This window comes from Caloenas nicobarica, chromosome 2 (genome assembly GCF_036013445.1).
Source record: "Caloenas nicobarica isolate bCalNic1 chromosome 2, bCalNic1.hap1, whole genome shotgun sequence".
NCBI classification, from domain to species: domain Eukaryota; kingdom Metazoa; phylum Chordata; class Aves; order Columbiformes; family Columbidae; genus Caloenas; species Caloenas nicobarica.
Window position 1 is genome coordinate 744,352 of NC_088246.1, and position 12,570 is coordinate 756,921.

Consider the following 12,570-nt stretch of genomic DNA (forward strand, 5'->3'; position numbering starts at 1 on the left):
GCTGGGCTGGGGGAGCCCCAGGAGCAGGGCTGGGGCAGCTGCACCGCGAGGCCACACGGCCCCCGGGGGAGCATGGGCTCCGCTCCTCCCGTCACCCTGAGGAGCCCGACCCAGCTCTGCAGCCACGCAGGGGACACTCTGGCCCTTCAGCAGCCCCGGCCTTGCTGGGGATCCCCCCACTACATCCCAGTTGCTTGCACTGGGCCGAGCAGAGGGGCAGGAGCCTCGCCCAGCTGCCGCAGTGTTGTTCCCGGGGCAGCCCAGGTCCCACCACCCACCAGGCGACACTGCCCGCGCCTGACACAGCCACCAGTAGCCACTGGGCTGATGTGGCCGCCACAACCTCAGCCCCTGCTGGGGGAGGCGTATCTACAGTAGGGCTGTCCCTTGGGTCCTGTCACCCACTGCTGTCCCCAGCATGTCCCCAAGATGTCATCATCACCCTGGGTGCTCCCAGGGCATCCCCCGGGATTGTCACCCACACACCCCAGGGATGTCACCATCAGCCCCCGGCCAAAGGGAGGGGACGTGAGCGCTGCCTGCACCCTGGGGTGTCACTGCCTGCGGGTGCTGCCCCCAGGGAGCCTCAGGGCCGCAGGTCGCACTGGGGAGCTCGAGCTGCTGGTCCCCATGGAGCCATGCTGAGTGCTCCCGTGTGGGGATGAACAGCAGGCACAGGGGCTGAGCCCTGGGGACACTCCGAGCCTGGGGACACCCCGACCCTGCAGCCTCGTGCTGCCCCACGCCAGCCCGGCCCCACCACGGCGGTTTCCACGTGCGGGCTGTGGTCAGGAAGGTCAAGCCCTGCACAGAGGGGAGGATGAGCGGCCAAAGGACCGGGGTAGTCTGCAGCAGGGGATGGGTGACCCTGGCCGCCACGGGCAGGGTGCAGGCAGCGTGCAGGCAGGAGGGAGGTATCACATTGTCCCACCAAGGTGCCCTCAGTGCTGCCAGGGAGTCCCGCAGGGCCCAGATCCCACAGAGTGAGTGGCGGTTCCACACTCCTGTGGTGCAGCTTTGCATCACCATGGGCTGGCTTCGCATTCCTCCCCTCGTGGTCCTGACTGCAGCCACCCCAACCTTCTCCTCCCTGGGACAAGGGACGGGTTCTTCCCTCCCCAGAGCAAGGGGCTCTGAGCCATCACAGCTGATGGGAAGCAGCGGGTGACAGTGGGGACACAGAGCAGCTGCCGTGGTGTGCCAAGCAGGAGCTGCACACCCACCTGCACCCACCGGAAAGCTGTTTGTTATGATTTACAAGGCTGCACACCCAAGCCCCCTTTGTCAGATGAAGCCTGCACGCCCACCGACACCTCAGAGCACAAGGAGACCACGTCAGCCCGGTCCTTTATCTGAGTCCCTTCCCAGCTTATCCAACGACCCCGGCTGCTCCCCAGCCACCACCGAATGCCCCATGTCACCTCCACGTTGGTATGGTAAATAACCCTGAGTTCAACCTCTCCACCGTACCCGACACTGCTGCTCCTTGGCCGAATCCCCTTCCACGGGGCAGCAGCACAACCCGGCCCAGCCCTAGACTCCAGATCTCCTCTGCTGCCTCTTGGGCCAGTCTCTTCACGCCTGTGCATTCCCCTGCCCACGCAGCACATCGACCTGCCTCCGTCCTCCTCCTCCTGGAGACCCGGGCGGTGCAGAGCCCCGTGGCGGTGCCACGAGCCCCGTGGTGGTTGTGACACCGTCTGCCTGGCGTGTCCCGTTATCACAGGCTGCCACACCTCTGCGGAGCAGCCTGGAGAAACGCTGCCCCTTCCCTTCTCCAGCCCTCGCTATGGGTTATCCTGGGTCAAAGCCTTGCAGGGGCTGGTGTCCTGGTCGTGGCTCGGCAAGCTGACGGCAGGAGAGCTGGCAACGGCATGCACCTTCTGGTGGTGGTTGAGAGACTGCCGGTGCCGGAAGCTCTTGCTGCAGCTGTTGCACTGGAAGGGCCGCTGCTGGGTGTGCCGGCGCTGGTGCTCCTCCAGCGAGGCTTTCTGCGGGAAGCTCTCCGTGCACTCGATGCAGCGGTAGAGCCGCTCGCCGGCGGCGCTGGCCCGCGCGGGCCGGCCGGCCCACCCACCGCGCAGCTGCCCGCCGTGGATGCGCTGGTGCTTCTGGAGATGGTGCTTCTGGATGAAGCCCTTGCCGCAGGCGGGGCAACGGTAGGGCCGCTCCCCGGTGTGGATGCGGTAGTGCTTGTTGAGGTTGGACTTCTCGTTGAAGCTCTTCCCGCAGGCCGGGCACTGGAAGGGCCGCTCGCCCGTGTGCAGCCGCTGGTGCCGCAGCAGCGCGGCGTGGTGCGCCAGGCTCTTCCCGCACGCCGTGCAGATGAAGGAGCCGTTGTTCTTCCTCGCCTGGCTCTGCTGCCGCGCCAGGAGGTTGCGCTTCAGCCGGACGCTCTTCCAGCCCAGCGGGAGCGCGCGGGGCTCTTCCCCCACGGCACACGGACGATGCTCCTCCAAGCTGGGCTGAAACGAGGCCACCTCCGCGGTGGTGTCTTCTCCCAGGGGCATCCCCTGGGGCAGGACGAACGGCTGGTCAGTCCCCGTGCCGAGCACTTGCTCTGTCGGGAAGCGCAAGCCCGGGGCAGGGTGAGCTTCCACCGGCACCACCACGGGCTTAAATTCAGGCTGGGCAGCCGCGTGTTTGCAGAACTCCCCGAAGGCCTCTCCTGCTGCCTTCTGCTCGTCCAGGGCAGCGTGGCTGTCCCAGGGCACCGGCTGCTCCTGGCTCAGCGGAACCTCCTCCTCCAGCCTCACCGAGGGCGCCGGCGGCAGAGCCAGGAGTTCAGATCCGTCCTCCTGGGGCTGCTGCTCTTCCGTCTTGATCACGATCTCACCTGCGGAGAGACAGCAGTTCATTCCCAGCAAGAGAAACTCCCCCGTGCCTGCAGGCCCAGAGCGGGAGCTGAGCTTCCCCTGCAGCACGTTGGTGAGACGAACCAGCAAGCGTGCCGTTAGAAAGGGAACGAGGAGGTTTCACCAAGAGCAAAGCGGGAGAAGGACACGTGAGCTGGAGGGCGTGTTGGCACCTGCTGTGGGTTATCTGGGTATCTTGTTAGACCTTGGGGACATTTGATGGACTGACAATGCAATACTCATAAAGAATACGAAACAGGGGAAACTTGAAGGCAAAGCTGAAGCTGCAGAGTCCTCTGTCCTGGAAGGAACTTTGTCAGGAAAGGTGGGTGAATCTGGGGAAAAGGATCAAAGCAAAACCTTCCAGGAGCAGGAGGAAGTGTCTGTCTGCAGGCACACGGCTGCAGAGCCGCCCTCGCACTAAGCCTTGTCCCGGGTCTCCCTCTTTTCCAGTCTCTTTGGCAAGGAGGCAAGGAGCCTAGAAAGGCTAAAAGATTTGGTCTCCAGCCCCTCGCTCTGCGGGCAGCAGCAGAGCAGCACACCCGGCACACACCCAGCCCAGCCTGGCGTTAGTGCTCGTTCTCAGCCCCCGCTGCCACTCACCGTCGCCGAGCTGCCCCGGCACCGCTCCCTTCTCCAGCAGCCCGTGCGTCCTGGTACCCGGCTCATCGCCGTCCTCGGCCGGCAGCAGAGCAGGTTTGGAGCCGGTGTCCCCAGGCCCTGGGAAGGAGGAGGCAGCGGTACAAGGTGACACTGGGGACCAGCGCCAGGTCCCCTCGCTAAGGGCCTGCTGTCACGCAGCGGGGGCTGGGGGTGCCCGGAGGGCTCCCAGAGCAGCGGCTCAGGTTCTCCAGGACCATCACAGCAAGTGAACTGGTGTCAGCCAAACCAGGCAAATTCCTGCAGTTCCCCAGGAAGAAGCGAGCATCGGGCATTCCTCATCCTTTAACATTTTGGGGCTGTTTAGCCTGGGGAACAGGAGGCTGAGGGGAGACCTGATTGCTGTCTACAACTACCTGTAAGGAGGTTGTAGCATGGAGGGTGTTGGTCTCTTCTCCCAAGTAGCAAGTGATAGGACAAGAGGAAACGGCCTCAAGTTGCGCCAGGGGAGGTTGAGGTTGGAGCTGGGGAACAATTTCTTCCCCAAAGGGCTGTGGGGCATTGGAACAGGCTGCCCAGGGCAGTGCTGGAGTCACCATCCCTGGAGGGGTTGGACAGACAGAGATGAGGTTCTCAGGACATGGGGCAGTGCCAGGGCTGGGTTATGGTTGGACTCGATGATCTTGAGGGTCTCTTCCAACCGAAATGGTTCTGCGATTCTATGATTTCAGCCAAAAATAATTGGTGCTACAATTCATGGCTGCCGGTAGCAAATCCCTGCAGGGTGGTATATGTACAGCCCGTGTTCTGGTGAAAAGCGGTGCAGGAAAGCAGGCTGCAGGACCCAGCGTGAGCATGGCACCCGAAATCCCCACCTAGTACTGTCCTAACCACGCGGGGAACGTTCTCCTCTGCTCCCGCAGACGCTGAGTCCGGGACTCCAGCAATGCCCACCCTTCCTGCAGCGCCTCACCACCTGTTCTCCCCCCGCCACACACAGCAGCTGGAAACTGGATCCAGCCCAGGGCATGATAACGTCTGACACAGGAATACAGACCGGTCCTTACCAAGAGAGACCGCAGCCTCGTAACTGCCCTTCACCTCCACCTGGCAGAGCTCCTTGTGCCGGCTGTCCGAGCTCCCCGACTCCTGCCCCGGCAAGCTGGCCGCGTCGCCCTCGCACACCGCTGGCACCTGAAACCGCAGCAGGCACCACCTTGGCGCTTCCCCACCTCATCCATCCCCCCCGGCCCCACCGCTCCCCCAAGCTGCAGGGTAACACAGTCCAGAGCTCCGACGGAAAGGAGCCGAGTCATGGCCTGAGCCCAGGGACAAATTCAAGATGGCCCGGCGAGGCTCAGTTGTTTCCCCACACACACAGCCGGACAGGTCTGCAAGCACCTCTGGTTCCCTTGATCCACGGCAGCAGCCACGTGAGCACTAACCCCCTTACGCAGGAGCAGGACGGGCGGGAAGGCACCGTCCCACTGGTGAGGTGACCGGTAGGACCCGACAAGGCTGGAAATGCTCGGGGGGGTCGTGTTCTGCTCCTCGTTTTCACTGGGGACGGGGACAAGCGGGAGGTCTGGCTGCTGCCTCACGTGCGGGCTCTCCAGGCAGAGCACCGGAGGGGCCGTCCCCGCGCCCTGCGCAGCTCCCCACGAGAGCCAGCGCCACATCCCGCTGCCCGCGTGGCCACCTGGTGCACATCTCCGTTACCTTGGGCATGTCCTCGTTAGCTGGGGTTCATCCGCATGACATCGGGCTTGTCCCCGTTCATCTCCATGGGCGTGTCCCTGTTATCTTGGGCACATCCCTGTTAGCCGGAGCTTTTCCCCACTACCTTGGGCACTTCCCCATCACCCTGGGCACATCCCCTGTAGCTGGGGCACGTCCTCGTTAGCTGGAGCTGATCTCCATCACCTTGGCTACATCCCTGTCAGCTGAGGCGTGTAGCAATTACCTTGGGCACATACCTCTTACCTTGGGCACATTCCTATTAGCTGGGGCTTGTCCCTGCTTTTCACCATGCGAAGGTCCTCGTTGCCTGGGGCTTGTCCCCATTTGTCACCGTGGGCACGTCCCCATCACCCAGGGCTTGTCCCCGTTACCTTGGGCTCATTCCCATTGGCTGGGGCTTGTCCCCGTTTGTCACCGTGGGCACATCCCCATTACCCAGGGTTCATCCCCCTTACCTTGTGCTTGTCCCTCTTTGCTGGGGCTCGTCCCTGTTACTTTGGGCACATTCCTGTTAGCTGGGGCTTGTCCCCATTTGTCAAAATGGGCATGTCCCCATTACCCAGGGTTCATCCCCGTTACCTTGTGCTTGTCCCTCTTAGATGGGGCTCATCCCTGTTACTTTGGGCACATTCCCGTTAGCCGGGGCTTGTCCTCATTTGTCACCATGGGCTTGTCCCCATACTTTGGGCACATTCCCGTTAGCCGGGGCTTGTCCCCATTTGTCACCATGGGCTTGTCCCCATACTTTGGGCACATTCCCGTTAGCTGGGGCTTGTCCCCATTTGTCACCATGGACTCGTCCCCATTACTTTGGGCACATTCCTGTTAGGTGGGGCTTGTCCCCATTTGTCACCATGGGCACATCCCCATTACCCAGGGTTCATCCCCGTTACCTTGTGCTTGTCCCTCTTTGCTGGGGCTCGTCCCTGTTACCTTGGGCACATTCCCGTTAGCTGGGGCTTGTCCCGATTTGTCACCATGGGCACGTCCCCATTACTTTGGGCACATTCCCATTAGCCGGGGCTTGTCCCCATTTGTCACCGTGGGCTTGTCCCTGTTACCTAGGGCTCATTCCCGTTACCTTGTGCTTGTCCCTCTTTGCTGGGGCTCATCCCTGTTACTTTGGGCACATTCCCATTAGCCGCGGCTTGTCCCCATCTGTCACCGTGGGCTCGTCCCCGTTCCCTGGGGCTCGTCCCCGTTACTTTGGGCACATTCCCGTTAGCTGGTGCTTGTCCCCATCTGTCACCACGGCCTCGTCCCCGCTCCCCAGGGCTCGTCCCCGTTACCTTGGGCCCGTCCCCGGGGCCCCAGCAGCCGCGGTGCAGGAGCTGCCGCTCGACGTGCTCCAGCCGGCGCGTGTTGTCCTGCAGCAGCGCGGCCAGCGCTGCCCACCTGCGCTCCAGCCGGCTGCCGAAGTCCAGCACCGCCTTCTCCAGCCCGGACACCTGCTTCTCGGCCGTCTCCGCTCTGCCCTCCAGGCTCAGCAGCCTCAGGGCCTGCGACTCCACCTTCCTCTCCACCGCCTGCACCGCGGCCACCACGGTCCACAGCGAGATCTCGGGCACGGCCGGCGCCTTGTCCCCCTCGGGGCCGTGCGGCGGGAGCGGCTGCCAGGGCTCGGGCGCCCACTCGGGCTCCTGCTGCGGGGTGAGAGGGGCGGTGAGGGCCGGGCGGCCCGGCCCGGGGAACCGGCGCGGCGCGGCGGGGCGGGACGCGGCGCCGCGGGGCTCTGCGGTCGGGCCCGGCCGGTGCCCGCGGGGCCGGCGGGGCCGAGGGGAGGGGGACCCGCCGCCGCCCGCCCCGGTACCTGAGCGGGGACCCAGCGGGACATGGCCGCGCGCGCCGCCACCGCCTCCGCGCCGCCCCCCGCCCCGCCGCCCCGCCCCCCGCCCCGCACCGCCCCGCCCCGCCCCCCGCCCCGCGCCGCCCCGCCCGCGGGACCTCCGGCCCCATCCCGGGCCCCATCCCGGGACACCGTCGCCGTCCCCCCCGCCCAGTGCCCCTCCAGCCTCACGCCCCGCCCGGAGGAGCCCCCGGCATTCCCGGTACCCCCTGTCCCGCCGCAGCGCTCCCCGGGGATCACCCCGCACAGGAAGCCCCGTCCCCCCCCAGCCGAAAGAAGCCACACCCAGCCACGGGGAGCATCCTGATTTCTACGGCATCTATTGGCGCTCTCCAGAAAAGGGACGAGTCCTCCGTCACAGCAGCACCCGGTCCCGCTCCCGGTGTCCCCCCCACCAGGACACGGGAACAAGGAGTGACCCCCACTCCGAGGGTCTGCACGGGCAGGGCCGGGTGTCACCGTGCCCACAGCAGGGCAGGGGGACCCGGGTAGCGCTGCCCGTGCTCCAGCTTTCACCCGACCCGCTGGCAACCGCGGTCACAGAGAAGGCCCGACAGCGTCCCTCTGTCCCCGGGACGGCACCTCCTGCCTTCCCCCCCACTCTGCTGCAATTCCCACTCCCCCTGTCCTGTCCACGCCTAAACAGGAGCAGCCGGCACGGGCGGCTGGTCCTCGCGGGGGTACGGCCTCTGCTGCCGCACGTGTGTCCTCTGGTGCACGTTGAGGTGGTAGCGCCGCTTGAACGTCTTCTGGCAGACGCCGCACTGGTAGGGCCGCTCGCCCGTGTGCACCCAGTGGTGCCGCACAAAGTCCGAGGCCCACGTGAAGCTCTTATTGCAGCAGGGGCACAGGATGAGGTGCCGCTTAGTGTGGCGCCGCTGGTGCAGGATCAGAAAGCTCTGGCTGGAGAAGTTCTCCATGCATTCGTTGCACGTGTACATCATTTTCCCTGGGGACAACGCATATCTGTTGGGGCTGGGCTTCTCCCAGGCCATGCTGTGGTCCGTGCCGGGGGCGTGGGGCTGGGGCTCAGGGCACGGGGTCTGGCTGGAGCTCTCCTCCGCCTCCGAGGGCTGGCAGAACCCCTTGGCCGCCCGGGCCCGCAGGTGACGCCGGATTTTCTCCTTGGACATGAAGCTCTGGTCACAGTGCACACAGATGTAGGGCGGCCAGTTGCTGTGGCTCCACTGGTGGATGGTGAGGTTGATCTTCAGCAGGAAGTTTTTCTGGCACACAGGGCATGAGTAGCATTTCTCCCGGGTGGAGTTTCGCTGGCAGGCAGCAGGCCGGCCCACGCAGGAACCGTGCACGGGCTCTGCCGGGGACTCCACGGGCTCTGCCGAGGACTCCACGGGCTCTGCCGGGGACTTCATGGGCTCTGCCAAGGACTCCACGGGCTCTCTTGGTGACTTCATGGGTTCCCCCAGGGACTCCACGGGCTCTGCCAAGGACTCCATGGGCTCTCTTGGTGACTTCATGGGTTCCCCCAGGGACTCCATGGGCTCTGCTGGGGACTCCACGAGCTTTTCCAAGGACTCCACGGGTTCTCTCGGGGCCTCCGCGGGCTCTCTCAGGGACTCCATGGGCTCTCCCAGGGACTCCACGGGCTCTTCCAAGAACTCCATGGGCTCTCCTGGGCACTCCACGGGCGGTCCCAGGGACTCCACGGGCTCTGCCAGGGATTCCGTGGGCTCTGCCGGGGACTCCACAGGCTCTCCTGGGGACTCCACGGGCTCTGCCGGGGACTCAATGGGCTCTGCCGGGGACTCCACGGGCTCTCCTGAGGACTCCACTGGCTCTGCCGGGGACTCCACGGGCTCTTCCAAGGACTCCATGGGCTGTTCTGGGGAGGTGACCGTGCAGCTGGGCTCTGCCTGTGCCATCGCTCCGCAGGCATCTGGTATCACCTCATTACCCAGCTCTTCAGGAACATCTGCCACCAGAGCCTCATCACCATCCCCTGAATCTTTCACAGCCTCCTCTTCCAGACTCTTTGAGGGTGTTTCAGGCACCACTGCCTTCTCCGCAGCGATCTCCTCCACTGGGATCCCCACCTCAGCACCTGCTGGGAATTTTTCAGAACCCAAACATCACTCTTCCATGCAGTTTTGAGGTCAAGGCATAAATAGCAAGGGACTTTCCTCCCGTGTCCCCTCCTCACCTCCCACACCCTCCTCAGCCAGCACAAATCTCAGCCCCGCTCTCCTCTTCTAGCTCAGTGTCTTCACACTTGACTGCTACAGCTCATCCCTGCGGACACCTCAAGGATGGCTTGAGATGACAAATGTCACCCATGTGGGATGGGAGGAGTCTAACGGACACATCGGCGCTCGTCCTTTGAAGCCGATCAATGGGTGGGCTGTTTCACACCTCGCCATGCCTCATCCTTCACAGTTTCAAAGCTGGCAGCAGGATTTACCACCAGAACATCTTCTTGGCCCATCCGAATCATGTAAAACCCTGCCTTGAAAGCCCCAGGCCCTGAAAGAGCCCTGTGCAAACCTCCTGCTGCTCTCTGAGCAAGCTGGCGCTCCTCAAGGCTGCCAGCCCTGCCAAGAAGGGACGAAGGGCCCTGTCCCCGTACCTGCTGCTGGGGGAGGCGATGGAGACCAGTTCGGACTCCCCGCTTCACAATAACACGTGGAGAGAGGGCAGGAGGGCGATGGGATGGGCTGGCTGAGATCTGCCGGGACAGCGGTGGCTTCGCGAGGGATGTGTGCTGCGAAGGCAAGAGGAGCAAGGATGATGCTGGGTGAGAACCAACCAGGCAGGGGCCTGGGATCTCTCACGTCAGCTCGATTTTCCAGCCACTCACATGCGCTGCAGTTCACTGTGACCACCAGGCTCCTGCTTCCCTCCAGGTCCCTACAGCTCCCTTCACAAGGCTCCTTTGTCATCTCCGGCAGAACACCATCGCTCATGCAGCGTGGACGGCCTGGCTCTGGGGAGGAGAAGGGCGCTTGGCTTTGCTGCAGCCAGCTGGGTGCTCAGCGGTGCAAGCCCAGGCCCACAGAGCAGCAGCATCTCTGCAGCACAGCACACAGCAGCTGCTGGCTCAGGGGAGGGTTTCCAGGCTACCGATGTGTCCCTGCACACGTCCCCTGTGTCCTCCCCCCATGCAGACTGTCCACAGCCATCGCAGGAGACACCTCAGCCCCTGCGGCTGAAGGCAGGGACCGCGGTCATCTCAGGGTCCTGGCACAGAAGAAATCCAGTGTCACGCACCTTTGGGTGGCTCCGGGGACACGCTGGCTCCCTCCAGGTCCAGCTCCGCCGGCGCACACAGCTCTTCTCCTCTCTCGATCCAAGATAAGAGTTCAGGCTTGGACAGGGCACAGTCTGCTCAAGAACAAGACAGACATCAGAGGCAAGATGTGACAGCGTCTTTGCGGCTGCACCCACAGCCTGTCAACACAGAGCCAGTCCCAGCCCTGAAAAACTCCATCTCCACCCGGGACAGCATCAGTGCCGGCACACGGGGAGTTACAGCTGCAGACAGGGACCAGCAGGCAGCGTTTACAGGGGGGAGTATAAAAGGCACCCTCTGGTATGCCTGACAATCCTCCCAGCAACACCTGCAAGAAAATCCATCTCTGCTCTGTGTGGGGGAAATCCCCACTACAGAAAGCCCTAGTTCTCCCAGAAATTTACCCTGCAGAAAGGAAAATACCTTGAAGCACAGGAAGACAATCGTAAGGCTCCAGATTGAACATCGGCGTGGGTGAATCTCCCTGCAGCTCCCCCGCCAGCCTCACCACCCGTGTCTGCTCCAGACCACCCCGTATTGTATCAGTGCTGCTGCTCCTCAGCAGCCCGCAGTGCGGGGTGAGGATGAGCGGCTGATTCGCCCCACGGCGACAAAAGTCACGGCCACGAGTTCCCTGCCCTGCCCTCACGCTCGCCCCTCGCGCTTCTGCTTCTGCTCCTGCTTCTCGGGCTGCACTTGCAGGGGAGTCCCACAGCAAAGAGGGAAGTCCAGGGTCCTTTTCCATCATCTGAGCACTGGAAAGAATTAATTACGAGCATGAGGCCCTGGCTGGGCTGGGCAGGGTGTCATAGAATCATTTAGGATGGAAAAGACCTTCAAGATCGTTGAGTCCAACCGGATTTTGGAAAGCTCATTTCTAGCTGCGAGGGCCACATGTTTGAAAATCCAGCCAGCAGCACCCCAAACGCTGCCCCACGAGACCCCCCTGCACCATGGGAGCGTGACCAGCATCACTCCCCAGCCCAGGACAAACGGACAGCACGTCCACCGCGCTGACACAAAACCACAAGAGGATCTAGACAGACACGGCAGAGGGAATTTCTGTGAGGACAAACCAGGGACCTCATTGTACCTGTTCTCCACCAGGAGAAGACCCTGAGCGTTTACTACCCCCTCCTTTGTATACCTGGCAACCTCCGCCCGCTGCCAGAGCAGACGGGGAATTGAGCGGATCATTTGAGGGCTGGAGATCCCAGTGAAACACAAAGAAGCAGAAAAGCAACCCCGAGAGGTCCCCAGGCAGTGACAGCGGCTGCCAAACCGGCACAAACGGAGCGTACACACGGACACCAGCGACGCGTAGTTGTCCTCCATCACCGTCCTGTACAGGTCCCTCTGCTCGTCGTCCAGGCTCGCCCACTCCTCGGTGCTGAACTGCACCGCCACGTCCTCGAACGTCACCGGCACCTGGGGACACAGGGCTGGGCTGCAGGAGGGGGCAGCTCCCCCCAGACAGCCCCCGGCCCCTCAGACACCGCCCCAAACACCAGCCCCCCAAAGCCCCCGTAAGGAGCTCCACATGCTCGCTCCCACCCCCACAAAGCCCTCCCAGCCCCCAGCAGCCCACGGGATGCACCCCCAGACCCCTCAAAGCCACCTCACCCCCCAGCTGCCCCCCAGACAGCTCCCAGCCCCACACCCGACCCCCGGGGTCACCCTGAGCCCCCTCAAGCTCCCAACAGCCCCTCAGCGGCCCCACAGACTCAGCGCCCCCCCCAGCCCTACAACGGCCCCATGAGTGACCCCCGCGCCCCTTCCAGCCCCATCGCCCCCCACAGCCCCTAGGTGGCCCACGGGCAGCCCCCGGTGCCCGCTCAGCCCCACAATGGCGCCACGGCCACCCCCGGCCCGGCCCGTACCGCCGGCAGCCGCAGCGCCCAGGGGGGCCCGGCCCGCAGCGCCGCCTCCACCCGCTCCAGCCGCTGCTCCAGCTCCTCGAGGCGGGCGTGCAGCTCCGCCATGGCCCCGGCGGGGCGGGCAGGCCGGCCGGCCCCGGGCAGCCGCCGCCGCCGCCCCCGGGCCGCCGTCCCGGGCCCCGCCCCCGCGCGCCGCGCCGCGCAGCGCCTCCTGCCGGCCGGGAGGCGCCGCGCACCGCTGCGGGGCCGCGAGCCGCGACGGGGCCGGCGGCCGCCGCCCGGTGTCACCGCGGAGCGGGCTCTTCCCGGCGGGGTAAACGCCAACGCGGGGGGCGTCGGAGAGTTTTCGCCCAGCTGGCTGGCTGCCCCCATCAAATCAAGCGCTGCTCGGGGATTGACAGCTGC

General features: G+C 64.4%; 2 protein-coding genes across 4 annotated transcripts; both read right to left on the bottom strand.

The window, feature by feature from the left end:
• Nucleotides 1-1,344: 1,344 nt before the first annotated feature.
• On the bottom strand, nt 1,345-7,048 carry LOC135986210 (zinc finger protein 398-like). Of its 2 annotated transcripts, XM_065630083.1 has the most exons (5): nt 7,006-7,048; nt 6,485-6,838; nt 4,523-4,649; nt 3,459-3,575; nt 1,345-2,836 (listed from the first exon to the last, which is right to left on the bottom strand). In XM_065630083.1, the coding sequence occupies exons 1-5, from the start codon at nt 7,027-7,029 to the stop codon at nt 1,788-1,790; spliced, it is 1,671 nt and encodes a 556-aa protein (XP_065486155.1). In that variant the 5' UTR covers nt 7,030-7,048; the 3' UTR covers nt 1,345-1,787. The 2 variants fall into 2 exon arrangements, with proteins under 2 accessions (XP_065486155.1, XP_065486156.1); XM_065630084.1 differs by lacking the exons at nt 6,485-6,838; nt 7,006-7,048 and adding an exon at nt 4,901-5,162.
• A 297-nt stretch (nt 7,049-7,345) lies between these two features.
• Nucleotides 7,346-12,342, bottom strand: LOC135986203 (zinc finger protein 783-like). 2 transcript variants are annotated; one of them, XM_065630068.1, is made up of 6 exons: nt 12,169-12,342; nt 11,590-11,716; nt 10,267-10,380; nt 9,857-9,982; nt 9,626-9,760; nt 7,346-9,106 (listed from the first exon to the last, which is right to left on the bottom strand). In XM_065630068.1, the coding sequence occupies exons 1-6, from the start codon at nt 12,268-12,270 to the stop codon at nt 7,680-7,682; spliced, it is 2,031 nt and encodes a 676-aa protein (XP_065486140.1). In that variant the 5' UTR covers nt 12,271-12,342; the 3' UTR covers nt 7,346-7,679. The 2 variants fall into 2 exon arrangements, with proteins under 2 accessions (XP_065486140.1, XP_065486142.1); XM_065630070.1 differs by lacking the exons at nt 11,590-11,716; nt 12,169-12,342 and adding an exon at nt 11,436-11,556.
• Nucleotides 12,343-12,570: the final 228 nt, after the last annotated feature.

What these genes read in the sequence shown, in the direction of transcription:
- LOC135986203 (XM_065630068.1), bottom strand. Translation starts at nt 12,270, where the DNA reads ATGGCGGAGCTGCACGCCCGCCTCGAGGAGCTGGAGCAGCGGCTGGAG. An exon ending in CGCGTCGCTGGTGTCCGTGT is followed by an intron (nt 10,381 to 11,589) that starts GTACGCTCCGTT and finishes GTTCTTGAGCAG; the next exon opens with ACTGTGCCCTGTCCAAGCCT. An exon ending in ATCGCCTCCCCCAGCAGCAG is followed by an intron (nt 9,107 to 9,625) that starts GTACGGGGACAG and finishes AAAAATTCCCAG; the next exon opens with CAGGTGCTGAGGTGGGGATC.
- LOC135986210 (XM_065630083.1), bottom strand. Translation starts at nt 7,029, where the DNA reads ATGTCCCGCTGGGTCCCCGCTCAG. An exon ending in CCCGCTGGGTCCCCGCTCAG is followed by an intron (nt 6,839 to 7,005) that starts GTACCGGGGCGG and finishes CTCACCCCGCAG; the next exon opens with CAGGAGCCCGAGTGGGCGCC. An exon ending in CGAGGCTGCGGTCTCTCTTG is followed by an intron (nt 3,576 to 4,522) that starts GTAAGGACCGGT and finishes CCTCCTTCCCAG; the next exon opens with GGCCTGGGGACACCGGCTCC.